The following is a 23436-nucleotide window of genomic DNA, read 5'->3' as shown; positions in this document are numbered from 1 at the left end:
CTCCATATATTTAACACTTCTGTCTTATCCAAGATATTGCTGCCATTCCTTTGCTTGTAGTGTAATTTCTGAAACTAGTTCTTTAAGACTAGGGGCCAGCTAGATTTAGACATTTGGAGTTATGCAGGAGAAGATGCATCCCCTTGTTCCCTTCTGTGTCTAGACTGAATGTTTTAATGAAACAAAAACTACATTCAGCATTTCCTGCATAACACAAGGGTCTGGAAAAGTGAGTTAGTACTTGATCAGCTTGGAGGCAGCAGGAGCAGACCAGGACAGTGAACGAAATACATATTTGACCACGAAGGGCCCCTTCATACCACTTATCAATAGTTTTCACTGCCCCTTCCATTCAGTTCTCTAATGTGGGCTGTTGGTAGCTGCTAGGATATGCTGATGTCAAGGCAAAGAAGAATACAGTCAGCCCTCCCTATCCATGGGTTCCCCATCGTGGATTCAACCAAACACGTTCAATCCGAGACAGAATCCGAAGATGATGAGCCCAACAGTAAGGGACTTGAGCATCTGCGGATTTTGGTATGGGGTGTCCTGGAGCCAATTTCCTGAGGGTACCAAGGGACTGACTGTATGAACTTTTCTTGCTTGGCACAGGCAGTTAAAACCCATGGTTTTAAAAGGTTCGGGATTATAAAATTGTCCACCTTCATTATCATATCACATCCAGAGCTAATGAATTAATCAATAAGGAACAATCAAAACTCACTTGAGTTTAAAAAATAATCTTATACAGATAAATATAAAAACATGCTGCATTTTTTTCTTGGACTGAGTGAAAGAAGGCTGTGTCTTGCTTTATTTTTATTCTTTTATATCAGTCAGGGAATTTTTAACTTATTAGTGATCAGAGCTGCTTCTTCCAAATATTTCTTTCAAATTACTATATTTTAAAAATCAATTATAAGACAAAATGCTTAAGAAAGCCCACCTCAAAATTGAGAGCAATTCTTTGTTCAGTTTCACTCCAGTAAAATGAGCTGCAGTTTGACAGAGAGTTAACTGCTATTTTGGCAAGTGATGAACAAATCCTTTATACATTAAAAAAGCAAAACAAAACAGATTTACTGACATTAAGGGGCTAGGAAATGACAGGCAGTGAAGTTTGTGCTAATTAAAACTATCCTGAGCACGCAGAAATTGCTCATAATGTGTTCCATAAAGTGACTTTATAAAATGACTTTATACAGTGACTTCACAACTATTTACAGAGCACCTCTTTGGTGCCTGACTTTGTTCTAGATAATTCAAATGCACTTCTGAACAGAGTATGTATATGAAACATTGGTCCTCCTTGAGCTTATTTTCTTTCATGTGATGACAGATTGAGGAGTAAATGACACTCTGTTCGAAGCTAAGTGCCATGGAAAAAAAATAAGGCAAGGAATGGGGATAAAGAATGTCTGCTTGGTGTTATGGGAAGGAGGGGAAGAGACATTCAGAGGGAAGGAGACATTTGAGTAAGGATTTAAAGTATGTGAGGGAGTAAGGCATGTGAAGATAGGGGGACAAGCATTCAAATAGAGGGAACAGCAGATGCAAAGGTCCTGAGGCAGAAAAAGGCCTGGGCTGTTTCCAGGGAACAACAAGGAAACCAGTGTTGTATAATAAGTGAAATTATACAATGGAATAAACAAGATGAATGAGGTGGGTTATCCAATGAATGAGAGCTCTTAACTTTCACCTCCTTTAGTATCTCCTTCAATGCACAGCCCACTAAGAGTGATGTGAACAAATAAGTCTGATGCTTCACACACCATTTATCGACACCAAAAACTTTGTAGAAGTCTAATCAGGGATGACCTTGGTAACCATGTATTGGCAAGCATTTGGGTAATGTTAACAAGTGTGGAAATCCAAATATCTTAGCATAGAGGAGATGAAAAGAGGTGACAATCTTTAGGGTCCAGTGAAGGTATATTTAGATGTTTAGTTATTTTGAACAACTTGAGTTTACAAACTATGAAGTCAAGTCCCATCTTCTGTCGTAGCTAATCATATCTGTCAAGGCAAGGTCAATTCCTTTGCCTAGTCTGTAGGAGATACTATATTCAGTCATGCACTGTACCTATATCCCCTCTCTCCTTCTCTTATCTCAGTCACAGCCCAGGCCACATTGACTGAAAGATTTGACTTTTTGTGTTTCCTCTACAGAGGCAAGCAACCCTTTAACATGGCAGAATTTTTTAATTAAAAAAAAAATCAGTGTTACCTATTATCATGTAACAAATTATCCCAACACTTAGCATTTATTTTCCTCCTGGCTTCTGTAGGTCAGGAATCTGGACATGGTTTAGCTACCGCCTCTGTTCAAAGTCTCTCACAAGGCTGCGAGCAAGGTGTCAGCCAGGACAGCAGTCATCTCAAGGCTTGACTTGGGGAAATACAATTCCAAACTGACTCAGTTCCTTGCTAGCTGTTGGCCAGAGACATCTGTTCCTTTCCCTGTGAGCATCTCAAAGGACGACTCACAGCCCTGCAGCTGGCTTTCCCCAGAGCGAGAGCTCGGAGAAGACAGAGGGGGAGAGGACTGGCAGGAATGAAGCCACAGTCTTTTCATAACCTAATCTGGAAAGTCAGATCCCATCGCTTTTATCATAGTCTTTTCATTACAATAAGTCACCAGGTCCAGCCCAAACTCAGAGGAAGAGGACGATACAAGGGCAGGAATATCAGGAAGTGAGATCATTGGGAGCAATCTTAGAAGCCGCGTAACACCAAGCCCTAGAAATAATAAAGCTGAATCCCTTCCATTTTACAAATGAGGAAAATAAGGCTGAGGTTTAGAGGACTTACTTGACTCGCCAATGACAAGGAAGGAATTAGAGCCCAAGCCTTCTGATTCTTGATCCAGAGCTCTTGGCATTGTACACTGCTGATTTATAGTTTTTCTTCTCTTACTCTCTCACTTTTTCTCACTCTCATGCTCTCTCCTTTTACTCCATCTGTTCATATCAACAAATAAAATCAACAACAACAACAAAAAAAATCAGTATTTTGGCTGTTTAAAACCAAGATTTAAACTGCTCATTTGCACGTGCCCTGTTTCTTACTCATAGCTAATGATGGAGGGGGAGGGGGAGGAATGGAAAGAATATTCCTTATTTAAGTGTATGTAATTCAGATGCTACAACACAGTGCATTCACCCTGTGCTGCAGATAATGTGCCGGGCATTATGCTGTGCTCATTGCACTACCAATTCAATTGTCTTTCCAGAGCCTCACAGCAAAGCTGAAGAATCACAATCCCTAATTTCTAAAGCATTATTCATTTTGTAACTCTCTTTAGCTAATGTTTTCCAGATGTTTATAATGTTAGCCTCTTCCATTAGCCCAGCATTTCATTCTCCAAAAAGTATTTTCATATTTAGCATCTAATTGAGTTCATACACCTATAGGTAGATAGATTGGAAATGTGGCTTAGCCACATTAAAGCCTTTGATCAAAGGCACTCAGAATTCCAAAGGAGAGTTATAAACTGAAGTCGTTTATTAAACAAATGTTAATTGAGCCTTTACCAAATGCAGCTTGTAGCTGTTCTTGTCCTTAAACTCAAGAGGAGATTTGGTGAGATGCAGCTGTTATATTTATCCCTAATAATATAAATTAGTTGTTAAATTGCAGACCCTGAAGACTACATTTCCAATCTTTGTTTCCATTACTGCCTAACTGGTTTTTTTGAATAAATTATTTAATGTCTTTGTGCATCTGTCTCTTCTGGGGAAAAAATAATAGCATCTCTTTCATGGGGTGTGGTAATAAATGAGTTCATGCAAGTAAGGTACTTAAAATAATGTCTAGCACATAGACATTGTTAATGGTTAACAATTATTATAACCTGGGCATGTATTTTTCCCTATCCAACAGCTCTGGTTGGGAATGCCTGCTTGGTACGTGGCAGCCTGCCGAGCCAATGTGAAGAGCGGTGCCATTATGTCTGCTTTATCAGACACTGAGATCCAGAGAGAAATTGGAATCAGCAATCCTCTGCATCGCTTAAAGCTCCGACTAGCAATCCAGGAGATGGTTTCCCTAACCAGTCCTTCAGCTCCTCCAACATCCAGAACTGTGAGTCCATTTGTGCTCCTTCCCTCTCCCAGTGCCGGGTGAATAGCAGCATCTCCAAGTCCGCAGAGCAAAATCGTGGCAGCACACATTTCAGTGTCAGCATGAATTATTCTGAGGAGATTTAGTTTGCTCTCCATTAACCTTGCTGCTACTTTTAATAGGTTTTCAACTGAGGAACTGTGATTCCTATCAGACTTGAAGTCTGCAACCAAGACAGACTTTTGAGCTAGGCTCTAGACTAAAATTTAGATTTTTCTCCCAAGCAACAAGACGAAGAGGTTACTCTTTTTCAGAATTTTTCTTTTTAATGTAATCCAACATCTCAGGAGATGAGCAATAGGCATTAGTACTTTTTGAAGATGTAATGCCAAACTCACTACTTCTTTTTTTAAACACTTTTTTTTTTTAAATTTATTTATTTATTTTGGGCTGTGCTGGGTCTTCGTTTCTGTGCGAGGGCTTTCTCCAGTTTCGGCAAGCGGGGGCCACTCTTCATCGCGGTGCGGGAGCCTCTCACTATCGCGGCCTCTCTTGTTGCGGAGCACAGGCTCCAGACGCGCAGGCTCGGTAGTTGTGGTGCACGGGCTTAGTTGCTTCGCGGCATGTGGGATGTTCCCGGACCAGGGCTCGAACCCATGTCCCCTGCATTGGCAGGCAGATTCTCAACCACTGCGCCACCAGGGAAGCCCTAAACTCACTACTTCTTAAGCAGTTTTCATAATTATGAAAGTACCTTAGTATTTAATGTTTTATAAATACCAAGTGGATCACCTTCCTTCAAAACCTGTTTGCCTTTTATTTATAAATCCCTATTTCTCTCATAATTTCATCCCTATCTTAATATTAGGAAAGAACAAAATATCTAAAAAAAGGCATGCCAGATGACAAATTCAAACACTGAGGAAAAACTCCCAAATAATATTCATTCTTTCTTTAGTCCTTTCCCAAATTATATCTTTTGCTGATAAAGGATATGATTTCTGTTGTTAAATGGATTTTTCTGGTCCCATGTCTTATGCAAAATAATAAAATATGGAAGAATGAGGTAAGTTTGAATAGTGGGCAAAAGATAGAAAAGTGATATTACTTTATTTCAGTTTTCAGGCACAAAGCTAACTTGAGTATAAATGTTTACATGTGGTCTTAAACATAGACCATGAATTAGAGAAATTTGCTTCATATTTATTACATATATTCTTGTATTCCTTCCCAGTGTACTAGATTCCAATGCTAGAAATACAAGGTCAAATTTAAAAAGTGTTTATCTTTCTTGTGTAATTCCATCTTAACTTCTTCCTAAGAAACATTTAGGAGAAAACATATACTTTAACAAATTCTTATATATAACTTGTATAACATTTTAAAATGTATATAAATGTTGTATACTATAGCTGAAATATTACTGAAGCTAAAAAATAATTCAGAATATGTTTAAAATAAAAGCTGAGAAGGCTATTAAAATAGTCACGGTAAACTGAATTCAGATCTGATGACGAGTGTCCTGAGTAACTTCCAGATGAGGGAGAAGTGTCATGACTGGTTTATGTTAGCACTCTTCTCCCAAGAGCGAATTTGAACAAAAATATTTAAAATTCCTAATCTTGCAAAAGTAAGAGCAATAGAAGCCCCAACTTCAAGATGAAAATAAGAATATAATTTATTATTTCTATTTAGTATCCTAACCTATTGCTTAAAGAAAAATTGAATAATTAAGCAACTGTTTTTCTAAAGCTGTCTAAGCAAACTGAAAGAACTCAAATCACAAGCTATTAAAGGTAAGAACATACTCAGTTGTTCAAAAAACAGCCAAATGTGAACAGAGCTTATGAAACCTTTCTTGATCTATTCTCAGTTCGCCTCAAAGGCTTTATTTCCTCAGATCAGGATCCCAACAACACAGAACTACTTTCAGTTTCCTAAACTTTTATGATTTGGGTTGATTATAAGCTTTTTCAATTGCTCTTCCCTCTGCCTAGAACATTCTTTCCACTCCAAGATCACCATTCTTCTCCAACTCATCCTTCATCTAATGATTCCTGAATGTTCTTCCTCTAAAAAGTTTTCACTAAGCCCCAAAGTCTGGGTTTTCTTCCCTTCCTGAGTTACTACTCTGTATACTTATAAAAGCTATTTTATAATTTTCTCTTCTTGATTCATCCCACACTAGGCCAAGCAAGTATATTATCAGGTTTTCCATAGTCCCCAGGCCTTAACTCAGTGCCTGGCAAATTGTAAATAGTCAGTAAATATGCATCTTAAAATGATGATTGTACAAGTCACTCTACTCACCAATATAGAGGATATGAGATATGTATGCCCTGATTACAGAGAGGGCAATCAAACTAAGAAAAGGAAGATGTGTTCACCAGCAGGTTTAGTAGAAGATGACATAGTTTAATTCCTTAATGTGAGATAGAAGCAGAGTGCCGTGGAATTCAAAGGAAGGAGAAATCACTTCTGGTTGAATAAGGCTTCAAAGAGGAATTAACATTTGAAAGACAGGTAATATATTGTTAATTATTAAAATTATTAATATTTTCACTATTAACTTTTTGATAGAGACCTTTTCATTCTATTTTCTTTCTCATTTTATAAAAATGAATTATTTTCACATAATATATTATTTTGTACTTTTAAAACTTAGTAATATAGCATGAATATTTCCCCCATTTTATTAAGTATGCAATTGTAATATTTTTAATTGCAGCATACCTCCTTAATGGAAATATCGTAATTTATTTAACCAAGTCCCTAATATTGGACATTTTGCTTATTTAACAATTTTCTTTGTATTTCTAATACCATAGTGGATAAGCAAGTAGTTATATTATTGCATTAACTGAACTGTAGTAATTTCCATAGCAATATTTGTATACGGGGCATTTATATTCTTATTACTTTTGAACCTTAATTGTCAAATTGTATTGTATAGTCTTTTTTTGTTCCTTTGTCAATGTTAATGATTACATTGCTTAAATTTACATTTTAAAAATTACTAGTAAAGTTAAATTTTTTCATATGCTTATTTATTTTAGCATTTAAATAAATTACCTATTCATAACCTTTTTCATTTTTCTATAGGATTATAGGAATATTCATTTTTTTACTAATGTGTAAAAGCTCTTTATTCACAGAAGACATATGCCCTTTGCTAAATATTGATGCAAGTTTCATAAGAGATAAATTGTCTCTATTTGCTTTAAAAATAATCTACTGAGTGCTTTTTATTTCTTTTACTCCATCTACATGGAAGTATTTATTTGTTTCTAATATATTTCAAATATGATTTGCTTTGCAAAAAAACTACATGTGAATTTCTAGGAATTAATCCACTGCATAAAGTGAAGCTGAAAACATTTTAAAGTCATCACCTAAAATTATATAATAGGATTCACACTTTGAAAATTCAAAAGGAGTTGGTTTGGGTTTTTTGTTTTTTTGGTTTTTTTAAGAAATGTTATCATGTCTTCTAGAACACTGCACGTAGTTCTGATCCTACAAGATTTTCCGTGTGTTTAGGTTTGGGTTTGGGTTCTAAGAAAGATGTATCTTGTTCATTCACTCAAGTTCTAAAGAGAAAAAAACAAGATACTTAGATTTTTTTTTTTAAACTGAACAGAACTCTGCCTCCTTTTCTGTCTAGACGAAATGGGCTAACATTAGAAAAATCTAATGTTTACATTTATTATTACTATATTATTTACATTTTTTATATCGTTGGGCCAGCCCTAATCTTCCAGCTTTCTGTTTCCTCTTCCTAAGCTACAGTTACTGTAGAAAGCCTCTTACAAAATAGAATAGAGATGGAGATATCAGGTAATTGAAATATTTGGTTAAAGAGGTGTGTCATAAAGAATAAATAAATACTTTAAATATTTTATCTTAAGTAAAAATATGTAAATGTTCAGGCACTTGCAAATTTAGATGAAACCCTAGGACTTTTCTTTGAGTATAATTCCAATGCCTGGAGTTTCACATTATGTTTATTTAATAACTTCATCCATTAAACATCTTCAATTTTTAAAATTTGAGTTTCTTTTTAAAGTGATAACTTGAAGATACCTGAAAAGCTATGTGAGTGCAGAATCTTCCTGGAAATTTACCAATTCTTCCCCAGACTTTGCTGAAGTTGTATCTCACTGACAATGTGTTTTAAGATTTACCTTTATCTGGTCTTTCCAAATAATTCAACTTAGTGTTCACACATGAGCCAAGTTTATTTAATTTTGGCTATATGTAATATTTATTTAAATTGCCTAATTTTTTAAAAAGTGCAGTGGAAGTAGACAGTTTTGGCAACAAATATAAATGATCTTTAGTAAACATATAATTCAGCAAATTTGAGCAGACATGTAAGGCATAAGATAGGCTTCAGCACAATGTATGGGGAAAATAGCATTTATTAAACTAAAGATTTACTTGGGTAGAGATTGTTTAATGAAAATTCTAATGAAATTGTAGTAACAGCCAGCATCAGTGGAGTACTTACTGTCAGTCCCTGTTCTAAGTGCTCTACATGTAATAACTCATTTGAGCCTCAGGACAATGCTATGAGATGGGTAATTTTATGACATCTATTTTACAAATGGGAGAAACTGATGAACGGAGAGGTTAAGTGACTTGTCTAAGGTCACACCCCAGGTGGTTTTGCCCCATAGTCTATGCTCCTAACAAGTGTACTCTCCTGCTTCTTGAACTCTACCAGTTTTCCTTCTTTTTTGCAACATTCTCCCAGTCTACTTTGGTTCCACTTTTCATTATTACTAACCTCCTAAGCCTCAACCTTTAATGTAAATAAGGTGAAATATAATTGTGTAAAACTAGTCTTATTATAATGAGAAATATTTCTCTTCTTATGGTGAGAAATATCAATTCAGATAAGGGAAAAATGTGGATCTAGGCCATTTTGAAAGTGAAAAGTAAATTTCAAATTAATTTACTTTGTAATTCAATTATAAAGTAAAAAATTCTTCAGAATGACTTATGTAGTAACAGAAGTTACTTCTAGCTAGATAAAGTTTAGGATTATTCTGAGGTCTGGCTGCTTTACTTATTTTGTATTTCTGACAGCAAGAGAATTCTTTTCCTCCAATTAATTTTCATGAGTTATCCCTTAAACTCATTTTAATATTAATTTTTACATCATAATTCTGTCCTGAATGATTTAATTAGTTAAGTGCTTTAATTCTCAACATCCTTTAGGAATTTTCCTACTAGATCTCATTTGATAATACTATCTGAATACTCTACTCCATCTTAGTGCCTCACTAAGGTGAGGCCAGCAAGGCACCTCAAACAAAATTGAATGAGGCACTCACTGTCAGTACCGATCTTGCATTTGCATGATCCTGAAAGTGAGTGCTTCTTTAAATGTAGCCCCCTTGACACCTCACCTACCTCATCCTAGTCCCAGCCCTGTATCAGAATATATTACATCATAATTTTAAATGATTTGTATTTTTTCTAGTATGAGTATGCAGTTTTAGTCTACTTAACAGATGTAGAATCTAAAATTTAGAGAGGTTTAGGAAATGTCCTGGGTAGTTACTGAGAAGTGGCACTGCTAGAACTCAAGCCTCTTGATTATAATTTGGTAAATTTCCAGATAGTTAAAATTTTAGGAATCATTTGCTAGACTCAAATGGTATTCGCCACACACACACACACAAAAAGTCTACTGGTTTGCATTCTCCAGCTCAGATACTGGGGGTTGCGGTGTGGACTGATGTAAATGATTTTCAGCGGCTCTCAGAAAACCACAACCAAATTATATGATACTTGTCCTTTATGCTTATCCAAGCTACTTTTTGCATTGTCTTTATCCTTGGACCCAAGGCACCAGAGTCCCTTGGTTGCTCAAAGCGTCCCACTCTAGCTATTCTCTAAGATGTGCTCTTTGCTGAAACACTCATGCTCTAAAGCACCCTTTTATGACTTACCCTGTTGAAAGTTCCATCCTTCAAACTGGTGGTAAAAAGAAAGAAATCTGAATACTTGACTTACTACACATGGGTTTGCTTATAAAATAAACTTGTTAAAACCTCAACTAATGCCTAATTGATTGGGTTGTTTAGAAGTCATTTTATGGATTACTTTACCAGACTCTAGAGCAGGCAGTGCTCCTCAGAAGTAAAACTGCAGGGCATAAGTGAACAGCTAACTTACAACTTCAGAAAGTTTGGCAACCATACTTGAGAAAATTACCCTGGATATATACTCATTTTGCATGTAAAGATACAGACAAAGCCATAGCTTGCAGAGTCCTACTCACCCCAGAATATGGTGATAGACTGGCAAATATAGACTTTAACCTGTGAAAGAGATTATACATGTATGTATTCTAGTATGAAATAATACTGGTCAAGTTTCTTATAGAAGGAGGGAGATCTTCATTGTTCGGATTCACAATCAAGGTCGAATCTTTAGAAATCATTGTAAAACAATCTGGCCTGAATGAATTTCCTCTCAGGTAACCGTCACTGAAGGTCACGTTGAACAGTATAGCCACTCAGGCAAAACACTGTCGTCACTGGGTGTAAAGGGAATGTGACAGATGAGTGTAAAATTCTTTTTAACATAGTACACGGCTCAAAAAGTCAGTAAAAGCAATTTCTGCCAAATGATTTAATGATTCATATATTCATACACAACTTTCTGTTTATAATGAGCACCATTCCTGGAAGCTAGGGATAGAAGGGAGGGGCATTTAATGACATGGATGACTGCTGTATTCTCAGAATATTTTACAGTTGTGCACAGTTTTATCTTTTAGGGAAAAAGCTCATATATACTCAAAATTCCAAAATGGTAGGAGAATGAGAATTCTTTACATATATATGATGCTTATCCTTTGAGATTTTATGCCCATATGATTTACTTATAATTATAAATATTTACTACTCAACTCTGTTTTGTTACTCAACTATATATATGAGTAATTCTCTTATACATGAGATTTATCTTATGTCAAATTATATTCATCAATTTAGTTTATACGTATTTTTTAAATTATATTAAATTACATTATTTATAATAGAAGATAAGTCAACATGGTACTATGTGTTGGTAGAAAAGGCAAGAGAGAATTATGGTGATGACTTATGTCAGGGTATCAACTTTGCTACTTCCAATTCTTTGAAACTAGACCCCTTCCAAAACAAGTAACAAGCAATACATAAGATTAAATTCCACTGTAACTATAGAATTGATGTGCTTGGACAATATTGAAATGTTCATAAATATTTCCCAGTAAAATGGTGGAATTTGATGGGAAGTGGTTCCCAGTGATCTGTATGTTACTAAGTGGACTTCGGTCTAGAAATTGTATGTATTAATACTTCAGTGTATAAAACAAACATCGTGGGTTGTTTTTTTTAGAAGGCAAATGAGACTTCATAATAGAATAGTGCCTGCTAGAGGGAAAATTTCCTTTTACATAATGTTCTTCTCTATAGTAGTGAAGGATACTGCTAAAAAATTAGGAAACCTAGGTTTTGTGACTTCTGACAATATTTAGTGGAAAAATACCTATTATTAACTCCAAAATAGCATTTCTCTTCTTTTTTCTCTATAAGAATATAGGAAAACAACATATTTACTGAACTGTAAAAGGAAGAGGTCGTTTGGGAAAAGCTGATATTGATTTCCAAACAGGTTATGATAGAGCTTTCAGCTTTGTATTTACAACCAGTTTTCTCTTTCCAAGGACATTGAAGAATTAAAACTTTGTGAGCAAAATATTGGTAATAACACGAAATACATGTACCTTTGTTTACTGAAGAAAAAAATAAAAATATTCTTCTACAGATCAAATTTATTCAGTTCTCCATGATTACAAAAAGTGGATCCAATAGCCGGATACCTTTGAAATGCAAATTTTGATTAAGCCTTTTTCCTGATTAATAATTACAGAAGTATCATTTTAAATCTATCCCATGTGAGCTTCACAGCATGCCTCCTTCTATTTAATCTTTTGAAGTAGAAGAAAAAGGCAGCTATGAGAAACTAGCAATGCTGTCTCTTGTGCATGCTATAGCAGCAAGAGCATGGTCGTGTTACTGTGGTACCATTAACTTACAGTGGTGCTGCGTTTCTTCTTTACCACTGCTTCCCTCCCATGGATCCCACTGCTTCCCTCTGGGCCTCCTCACTAGCCTTCAGGCAACGTTTGGGTGACCCATGAAGAAATGGAAAATCTTGCAGCTCCAGCAAAAACGGTTAGTCTTTACAGCTTTGTTGAACATGAAGAAAAGTTATTTTGCTGCTATTTGGATGGAAAAGCTATTTTGTTTATGATAGATCAGAGTAATGGGGTATGTTTACATAGTAATATGCAATGATAACTAACATTTTTCATTATGGTTTTATTTCACTGACCCTAGACATTTTTAAATGAAGCTGTACTAGATTGGCATAATGTGGTTAATATAAGAGTTTGTAACATGCAAACAATAATCAAGAATTTAATGACACTTATTTATCCATTTTGCAACATTGGAAAGTTTTGATAACAAATATCAGTTAAAATTGAACATATTCACAGGTAATGCATGTTACCAAACCCAATTAAATTTGTAATAGAATGTGTAGATTGAATACTCATTTTAAATATAATTATTTAGTTTCTTGTACTTTACCATCTCAAATACAGAGCTTCCTCCTCCCACCCGCATGCAAAGTGTTCATTTAGTACTAAAAGCACAGACTTAAAAAATTCATCGTGACTCATTGTAATTGTCAGCTTTTAAAAATATATTGCATATAGTCATTTCTTATTTAAAGTAACAAAGTTGGGCATGCCATGCATTTTATTATGAGCAACTTATTTTTAATTTAATGTCCTTTTAATTTTATTCCTCTTTGAAAAATTGATTATCCAGTTTATGATGAATAAAAATGCCAATGTTGTGTACTAATTACACTTTTAGTTTGTTGTGCTTGGTCTTTTCTTGTTTAGTTTTGTTTGTTGTTAGTTCTTGCTGAAATCCATTTGATTACCACAAAGTTTTGTTAGAAGGATGCAGTTACTTTGTCCACTCCATTAATTTACTTTATATAAGATTTATCCATCATATGTATGTATACACATTTGTGTATTGTATATTTGTATGTATATAATCAGAAATTTTTGTCATAACTTATTACATTTGTAAAATCCCACACTTTTAAGAATTAAAAAAGGTTTGGAATGACCAGATCAAATGTATCATGAAAATTCCATATGTTGTATGTGTGTGCATTTAATCAGAATAAATTAGAAACTGTGTAGGTGCCTTTGTAGTTGCCCTTGAACGGCTCTATTGATTACTGTGGATCTGAATAAGGATCTGTGTATTTATTTGTCTGTGTCTTAATTAACATTTTTAATACAAAGCAATTTTGCTTCTACTAGAAAAAATTTACTGTATTAATTTGAGATTAATTTATCTTTATCTGCTTTATTAATCATTTCCTGCTGCTAACACAGAAAGAATCTGAGGAAGGAAGCTGGGCCCAGGTAGGAAATTCATATGCTTTAAAACAATATCATTTAGTAGGCTATGAGGATATAAAGTAAGAAAATTGTATGTCATAATATTATAAGTCTTCACTTAGCTTAAGATTAGGCTAATCATGTATTTGACTTTATTATGTTTACTACTATATAGGTCTTTTAAAATCACCATATTTTGCAAAGAAGATGATCATCATTTTATACCTGGCCTTTTTTGAAAGGAAAATTTCATTTCCCCTTTAAAAGAATGAAGTGTAACTTAAATTTCTTGGAAATCACCCCTGAATATATTTAATCAGCAATCATTTATGTTGGATGTAAGCGGAGAGGGGAGATTTCAAAAAGCTTATTTGGAATCACCTATGCTTTAAAGTATAATGGAAAGTGTGTGAGAAATGGTGTTGGAGGGACATGTGTTAGCCTTGTGACTACACGTCAGAAGTCTCTCCCATTTATTGAGATGGCATATGAGCCAAGCATCTGTACTTTGAACAAACATATATGCTTGCAAGGAAGCTGTTCCTTTTTCAACATTTCCACATGTTTATTACTAAAAGAATTAATGTGTGTTATAGGTAATGTGATTCAAACTTTGACTGTAAGAAAAATTTTTGTAGTTATTACTAGGACCTACATTTAAACATTTAGTAAATTGGGGTTGCATTAGGGTTTTACTTTAGTGAGAATTTCATTTTTTAAGAACACACGAAATAAAGGGAACACCTAGATTTTCATTAGAAATACATGTTATAATTGTGAATTTGTTGTTTGATAAGGAACTAAATAGAAGACATTGTCAAATTAATAGAGATTAATAGTTCTTTTTAAAAATTGCTTTAGAGATGATGGTTGATTTTGGTTTTCATTTTGGCTTTTAAGAACAGTGGTAAGATCAGTTCATATTGTTATATTAAAGAATTAAATTGTCTTACATTTTGATCATGCTCTGCTTCTGTAAGTACAGAGTCTGTATTGATTGATATCTACGAAAGACTGATTGCATCAATTTTTATAGAATACTGGCTGCATGCTTCACTAGGTAACAACAATGGCCACATAAAGCTTCAGCATTCTATCTCTCTAGCCTTGTGGCTCCTTTCTCTATTCATTTACTGAGGTTTCTGTTTTCACATCAAGATTTGCCATTACACCATGGCAATGGTAATAGTAGCATTGAAGAGAAGGAAATGGTGGCATATTGGCTAACAGATAAAAATAAAATAAGTTAAATTAAATAAATCTATCAATACAAAGAAAGGATCTTTAAGCTCAGCATTTGTATTATATCATTCATTTTAGATTTTGAATTAAAATGCATATTTGTATAAAATGTAATTCCTTTTGAGCAAACAAAGTGAACATAATCATTCTCTTTAGGCAAGGACTTTGATACATGTACCCAGAGTTCTACTTTGTACCAAAATAAATCAAATATTTAGAGGCTAAATATTATTTCCACTTTGTTTCAATATATCATAGGAATTAAATATATAATATATATATTTATATATATATATAATATATAATGATATCCCATACCCTCCAATTACCATCCCATTTTATTGGCTAAGAAACTTGACTGCTATAAAACAATTCTAGTGTCCGGTTTTTCTACAGACCCTGGCATATGGAGATATGAACCACGAGTGGATTGGAAACGAATGGCTTCCCAGCCTGGGGTTACCTCAATACAGAAGTTATTTTATGGAATGCTTGGTAGATGCAAGAATGTTAGATCACCTAACAAAAAAAGATCTCCGTGTCCATTTAAAAATGGTGGATAGTTTCCATCGGTACGTTTTTTCCAAAAAGTAATTAAAGAGAAAAATAAATAATTGTATATATTACTAGAACATAAGGAGATATTTAAGAAATATATAATATGTGCTCTTCGAAACATCTGTGTACATCTACTTGGCAACGTATCTTTATACAACAAATTGCGGGGACTATCTAATGTAGAGCTGGGTGCATATTACATGCCCAAAGTTTATGGAACTGGACAGTACAAAATTCTCATACAGCATAGATCTTTTTTTCCCCTGTATCTGTAGGAAATTTCATGTTTGTGATTTGTATCTATATATGTTTTAATATTAGAAAATTATTTATTAAGAATAAAATCATCAGTCTCGACTATATATGGAGTTATAAATTATATAACTTAGGCATATACTAGAAAAAATTTTGAGAAGGAATTCTCTTCTGAAGAACATTTTTGTTTTTGTGTAAACCTTTTAGTGCTTTTGCTTATTTGTACATTAATTTTCAGGAAAACAAATACTGAATGGGTTGTGAGACATTGGTAAGAGCACAGATAAATGAAAGGCAAATGAAAATTAGTTTTTCAAGTTGCTTATCATCTAGGGAGTAAAAAAAGGGTTGTTATAATACCATGTCATAAATGTTATGTTGTAGCCTGATCTCTTTGTAGGTTATCTGCAAAATTGTCAGTTGTATTATGATTATTTTATATACAGTTAGTTATTATAATAAATTAATAAATATAAATCTAGACAATTTGGGAAACTACTTGTTCACATCCTGTCCAACATTTAATTAGTGATGGAAATTAAAATGGTATAAAAATCATATATGTTAATGACTAAAGTTAGGATAAAGAGATAATAATTGAGATTCTTCAGTCAAATTTATCAAAATGTTTTGAATCTTAACACAGTTGTTTACACTGTTGGATTAAATTTAGTAGAGATAAATATAACATTGTTTTTAAAAACCATTAAGATGCTGGATGCGGAATTCATGATTTAAAAGCAGTTCAAGTGAAAAAGATATGTGATTTATAGTTGACACAAAAATCTCAGTTCTGGTTAATGGCTTGACAGGGCATATTTAGACTGTGTTTATTGGCAGGCACAATAAAAGTCCTACCATGCGGTGAGATAACAATAAGAAATTTTATTAATTTATGGACATTAAATTGTTATTGATAAAGTGGTAAAAATCTGGGGGAAAGGAAGGAATTAAAGAAATTTAGCTTGGATAAGGGAGGACTTTAGATAAGTTTTCTTATGTTTTAATATTATGTGATAGAGTAATATTTGCTGTCTTGAACATGTGCTTTTCTAGTACAAATAGGTATAGATAATAGGGTGAGTGATTTATGTTTAACAGAAAATACAACTTTGTATCACTCTCAATTGCTCTATAGTACACACATTGTGAGGTAGTGAGTTCCCTGTCACTGAACATTTAGGGCCTCAAATTTTGTGTGGTTGCAATAGACTTTTAAATATTAGAATTTTTGATGACACACTTGTGCCTGTTTTCTATTCTTCACTGGGTCAACTTTTAATTGCTTTATTATTATAGTAGAAATGATTCATCCAGAGATCAAGTTTTCTTTTTTAAAAAATAAAAATTACTCAAATGGCAGCGTTCTTGTTTGTTCTGGGAAATACACAAGCTTCATCTTTATGCTATGCTTAGCTCTGACTTAAAGCAAGTAATACTTTACTGCATATGGCATCCCATTGTCTTTACAGCCCAGTTTTCCATCTGACAAGACATTGTTGTAACAACATATATCCTTTTTATAGCACAATTTTACATTACATACAAAAACTTGGCAGAAGTTAGGCAAGACCCAGTGGTTTAACCTCAAGCTGGCTAATGTCTATGATGGTTTTTACATCAGTATTATCTGGTATTCCACTGAATTAGTTTGCTTGGGCTAGCATGACAAAATAACATAGATGGGTGGCTTAAACAACAGAAATTTATTTTCTCAAAGTTCTGGAATCTAGAAAACAAAGATCAAGGTGTCAGCATTATTGGTTTCTTCTCCTTGGCTTGCAGATAGCTGCCTTCTCACTGTGTCCTCACATCGTCTTTCCTGTGTGTGTGTTTACTTCCCAGGTTTCTCTGTGTGTCCAAATTTCCTCTTTTAAGGACACAAGTCATACTGGATTAAGGCATACCCTGATGATCTGATTTTAACTTAATTACCTCTTTTAAGACCCAGTCTCCAATCACAGTCACATTCTGAAGTATTGGGCGTTAGGGCTTCATTGTAAGAATTTGGGGAAACACAGTTTATCCCATAACAGCAATTAATGCAGATTTCTTTCCATTTTCCTCTGATTCTGAAATATTTGAACTCAGCATTGTTCTTATTAAAATGCAGGGCTTAGAAATGCATCCAGCACTTAAGAGTAGCCTGGCCAATGTGTATGTCTAAATTTGTCTATAATTCTAAACATTTAAGAAATCACTAATATTCAGTGCTCTTTATTCTTGAGGCCTAGAGGTTCTTTTTACCTATTATACTCTTCCACATCCTTTATATATAATATCAGTAAGTCTTCTTTCTTCTCTCTGAACATCTCTGGTTTCTAGATTTTCTTTTCATGCTTTTCTTTGTCCTTAGTGTGACCCTTATTTTGACAGCATTTCTTCCTCAACTAATTTCCCTGTCCCCTAGAATTACCTATTTTCCCCAACTCCTGTGTTACTACCAGATTATTCTCTCTAAAACCAAAACCTTTTATTGTCATTTTTATCCTCCTGTGAGAATTGTCCAATAATTTTTATCACCTTGATGTGTTCTACACTTACTCTGAACGCAAACTTTCCTTAATGTAACCCCATTCTCCGTATAAAATCTTACTCCTCCTAACTTCCTGGCATAGATCTTCACTCTGGACAGAGGAGCTATCACCACACATTTAACATTTCATCAGCAATCCTGTGTTCATGGTGCTCCATATCCTTTACTAACCCTCCCTCTGCCTGCCTGATCCTTTAAGGATCAGTCAGTTTTCTGCTCTTCCACAATATCCTTTCCATATAGAGTTTCAATATCTGCTGACTTGTTCCTTTCACATATTTCTGTATCACTTAGAGTTGGTGGCGATTCATTTTAGTATTTGGTTCTGTATGTGATCACTTAACTCATTCATATTTTTATTATTTATTTATAAATTTATGTATTTATTTATTTATTTATTATTTTTGGCTGCGTTGTGTCTTTGTTGCTGTGCTCAGGCTTTCTCTAGTTGTGGCGAGCGGGGGCTACTCTTTGTTGCAGTGTGCGGGCTTCTTATTGTGGTGGCTTCTCTCATTGCAGAGCACGGGCTCTAGGTGTGCAGGCTTCAGTAGTTGTGGCACGTGGGCTCAGTAGTTGGGGCTTGTAGGCTCTAGAGCTCAGGCTCAGTAGTTGTGGTGCATGGGCTTAGTTGTTCCGCGGCACGTGGGATCTTCCCAGACCAGGACTCAAACCCATGTCATTCTTAACCACTGTGCCACCAGGGAAGCCCCTCATTCATGTTTTTATATTATTTTTCTCATCAGCTAAAAAGAAGAGTATCCCTTTCTTATAACTTCCTTCTTGTCTCCATAATAGTGACTCTTTTCAAAGGAGTAAAATGTTCATTTGTCTTCAAACAATGTTGAAATAGCCTAATGGAAAACAAAGACATGTGGATGAACAACGTAATCCAAGATTATTTTTAAGACTATGGTTATTTTATTTCGAAAATACTTTTTTTTTACTCTTTAGAAACACTGAGTGCTTAGAATAACTATAATGTTAATTCCCTCCAATTCTAAAGGATTTAATTACAAATGGAATTTATTAACCTGTTGCCTGAAGAAGTAGTGCATAGTGTTGACTACGCCTAATCATCTACTGAGTAAACTAAATGTGTTTTCTCCTTTAAAAAAAAAAATAACAGAACAAGTTTACAATATGGAATTATGTGCTTAAAAAGGTTGAATTATGACCGAAAAGAACTAGAAAGAAGACGAGAAGCAAGCCAACATGAAATAAAAGGTAATATGTCGTTCTTTCATATCAAATGCCTTTTTTTTTCTGGGATTTTTAGCTTTCACTTTTATGAACCTAAAATGCTGTATGCATTACAATTGTCATTAAGTAACGTAAGTATTCAGCTAGAAGAGTGTCATCATTATTTCTTTTTCATTACTTTTCTGATTAAAACTCAGAAAAGGATATCATCACTTTATAAGATAGATATCCCATTTGGGGAATATTCTTGATTTTCTGAATTGAGATTTATTCCTCTGAACCTATTACTTATATATTCTGTTTATGCTAAAGATGCCTTCACATAGATAGTTTTGTCAGACTTTTAATGGAACATTCTCATTATGATTCAGAGAAACATGGTATATAATTTATTTACAGCAGTTTATCCCTTGTTTGCATCATTTGAATTTTATTTCAGTGACCAGATATTTTATTTTTGTAATATAGTTGTTGAAATTATACAGGGATTTTTATATAGAAGTTACAGAGGGAATTTTCCCCTATAAATGAGACTAGTCCACTAATAATTTTAGCTAGGAATGATTTTAGAAACATTACTAACTGCTGCAACTATTGTTTGTACAAACCAATAAGACACTTCCTATAACAGACTTATCAGAAAAGTACTGTATTTAGTAATTAACCCTTTAAATGTTAAGCAGTACCTTAATATACAGGGGAAATAATTGTTTAAAAAGAACAACATGTTAGACTTCATACTTGTTAGAGACCACTTTATTTTTATTACTGTTGTTGTTGAAGGAAAATTTAATGATTAGGTATAAGATATAAATATCTATGGGACTTTTTTGGGCAAAAATCATAAGCCTTTTTATGTCTATTTATACTTTTTAATGGAAAAAAGCCTCAAATTTTTGGAAGAAAATTTTAAGTAGAAGCAAAATAAACTCCTTATATTTCTGTTTACCATTACCAGGAGTTGATATATGGAAGCATTTCATCAAATTCAATAAGTGTTTGTACATTAATTGTTCAAAGTTAGGCACGAGTCTGTTTATTGTAATCCTCACTGCCTTTAGGGCTTACCTAAGACATGAAAATAGTATATATTACATGTTACCCTTCCTTCCCATATTAAAGTTTAGCACTGTTTTATTCTTTCAGATCACCTATCTTAGACTTCTGTAATTTTCATTTGTGATAAATATTGTCAGAAATCACTTTTATCTTTGGCAGTTCTTGGATAGTACATTAGTTAGAGTGGAATGGGTTTGAATGCCTGTGAAGGTGATTGATTAAAAATATTTTTCTATATATGGTTCATTGGAGAGTAGACAGACGCACAATGGATTTCTTGTAACACTTCATTTGACTCATTACCTAGGAGCAAGAAAGTGTTCTTCCATTATCAAAATTGGGTTATTTGATTTCACTTTATTTTGGGGACCCAGGAAATTGCAAGTTGTTTTTAGAGCGCTGCTGTTCAGTTGATTTGAAATTTGGGAACTAATTGGCCAAAGAAAGACACCAAAAGGAAGTCTGTGCTTGACCTAACAGAAGATGTTTTAGCACACAAATAGATTTTACCCATGGGATACCCATTTCTGGTTTTCTTTTTTGAAGTATTTTTTCCAATTAGATTTTATTATGCTTGGTCTCATCACATGAAATGCTTCTTATATAGACAGATGATTTGGCACTACATGAAATATTATATTAGTATTTGGCAATTGCTAGTTAGAGTGTAGCTCTGAGAAAAACTGCCAGGATTCACTATGATTATACACAGGCAACTCCATGTGTGATGTAGCTGTGAGTGAGATCATATATAGCCCGTTTCCTATAACTGATCTGATGACATTTACAGGAATAACTCTTGACTGTGACTAGGGGTCTCTGTTATTATCTGAAGTGTTAATTAACCTTGACCTTAATGAACAGCTTTCTGCAGTGACGAGACCATGTGAATATCAAGAATCTATAAGCATTTAATTTGTTGCTAGGAAACAGTCAACACTGATCTCTAGACATTTATTGTTTAGGTCAAGAGGATCCTTACAAAGCTTTAAAGTCAGAGCATAAATTTTGCTTGGAAACAGATTTATAGAAAGGGATCTGATTTACAAAATGAAAAAAAAAACAAAACTGTGTTGTTCTGAAGAAGAGAATTTGGTATTAGTGTCTTATTTACCTTCACCCTGTAAATAAATGGATTATTTTATATTTATTATTTCATGAATAACTACAGCTATGGCAATGGAATTTTTGGTAGACGTATATTTACAGAAATATGGTAACTACAAAATATGTCATAACTATCAAAATATAAATCCAGCTCCAGAAAAGAACAAATACTTCCTATTTACAAATCCATTTAGTGTAAAGAAAACTCGACATTTTTGTTGAACTATTGTCCCATTAGTTTTTTAAATGTTGCATTTAGTAAAAATAATTGGAGAACTGTTACTGCCAACCATACATACCTACCCAACTTTTGAAGTGCAAGTGTGGTATAACCAGTAGGTAGAACTAATCAGTTGCTATCAACAGCAGCTGACTAATGTAACCAAAATATAATACCAACCAACTGACATCCTGTTTTCTGAGGTCTAATGCCTCAATGGAAAAACTAATGAACGCTCAGAGGAAAACATATACTTTAGGACTGACCAGGGAGACCCAGTGAATATATATATAATATAAAATTTCCATAGATAGTAAGGATTATTACCTAAGTCCTTTGCTTTGCTGAAGACATGGGGAAAGAAAGAGCTGAAACTCTGAGGGAGACAATAAACATCCTACTTCCTGAAGAAATTCATTCTTTGGCTGGAGCAGGATATAGTAATGCGATTGTGGAAAGTGGGCATTTTGAGTCTTTCCTCACATGTTTCTCATTAAACCAAATCCAAAGAGAGACTTAGGGCCTTTCTTTTGAAATAAGATTGTTCAAGCCACAATAGGAGTTAAGTAGAGGTACGTGAGGTATATATACCTTCCAGATTCATATGCAAATGCTTTACCACCACCATGGATTGGTAGAGACGAAAAGAGTACAAATTAATCTGAGGAATTTCCACTTCTGACTATAATGGAATACATTAAATCAGATCAATCTTCAACCAAGAACAAGTAGAAAAACTAGATCAATCAATAAACAGCTGTTTGAAGGCAGCAGAAAGCAACTAAGACACCCAAGACTTGAGAGGCCATGATCTTGAGAAAAAGAGAAATGTGTTGAGAGGTAAGCCTGTCATTCTCTGCTGCTTTTCCCTGTCTTACAGAACAGGGGAGGGAACATTGTAATTTAGAGGTGCCAAAGCTGCCAGGCCTTGAGGAACCAAGAACCTGGAGAAACAGGAAATAAGTAAGCCTGACACTTTATGCAAAGTTCCTCTTGAGGCATTTTTCAGTCATAAAGTCAGGGATTTTATATATATATATATATATATACACACACACACACACATACACACATATATATATACACATATATACATACACACACACACATATATATACATATATATGTATATATATATAAAACATGTCAAATAATGGGGCCAAATGAGGAAAACCAAAAGGAATAAAACAGAAAATAGAAATATATCCACAAGTGACCCTGGATGATTTTTTTTCAGACATGGACTTTAAAACAATTGTGATTAATGCGTTAAGAAAATAGGTGACAAAATGGAAAATTTTTAATAAATAGCTAGAATCAATATGTTAAGAAATGATTAAATGGAAATTTTAAGAAGCAGAAAGTTTAAACTGGAACTAATAATGAAATAAAAGATCAGTTGAAAATATCTGGCCTGAAACGTGAAAAGAAATAAAAGGATGAGTGATACAAAACAGATCATTAGAGACACTGGACACAGGGAGGAGTCTAGTATAGGTGTAATTGGAATCCCTGAAAGAGAGGTAAGAGAGAATGAGGAAGAAGCAATAGTTGAAAAGATACTGGTGGATATTTTTTTTTTAATGAATGGGAACAACAAGCCACAGATTCAAGACACTTTATGAATGCCAAGCAAGATTAAAAAGAAAAAGGCTGGGAGAACACATCTGGGCACGGTAAAGCTGCTAAAAACCATGACCAGAA

The 23436-nt window shown here is 34.0% G+C and overlaps 1 protein-coding gene across 2 annotated transcripts in view; it reads left to right on the top strand.

The window, feature by feature from the left end:
- The window catches only part of PPFIA2 (PTPRF interacting protein alpha 2), a 470795-nt gene that overhangs the window by 432900 nt on the left and 14459 nt on the right, over nucleotides 1-23436 (top strand). The window contains exons 23-27 of one of the 2 annotated variants that reach the window (XM_068559618.1): nucleotides 3883-4083; nucleotides 12237-12299; nucleotides 13550-13579; nucleotides 15194-15369; nucleotides 19273-19370. In XM_068559618.1, coding sequence (XP_068415719.1) covers nucleotides 3883-4083; nucleotides 12237-12299; nucleotides 13550-13579; nucleotides 15194-15369; nucleotides 19273-19370 — 568 coding nt within the window. Of the gene's footprint in view, nucleotides 1-3882; nucleotides 4084-12236; nucleotides 12300-13549; nucleotides 13580-15175; nucleotides 15370-19272; nucleotides 19371-23436 lie in introns of both variants that reach the window. The other variant, XM_068559619.1, reaches the window with a different exon arrangement.

This window comes from Eschrichtius robustus, chromosome 13 (assembly GCF_028021215.1).
Source record: "Eschrichtius robustus isolate mEscRob2 chromosome 13, mEscRob2.pri, whole genome shotgun sequence".
NCBI lineage: Eukaryota > Metazoa > Chordata > Mammalia > Artiodactyla > Eschrichtiidae > Eschrichtius > Eschrichtius robustus.
This window is presented reverse-complemented; position numbering and strand designations above follow the sequence as displayed.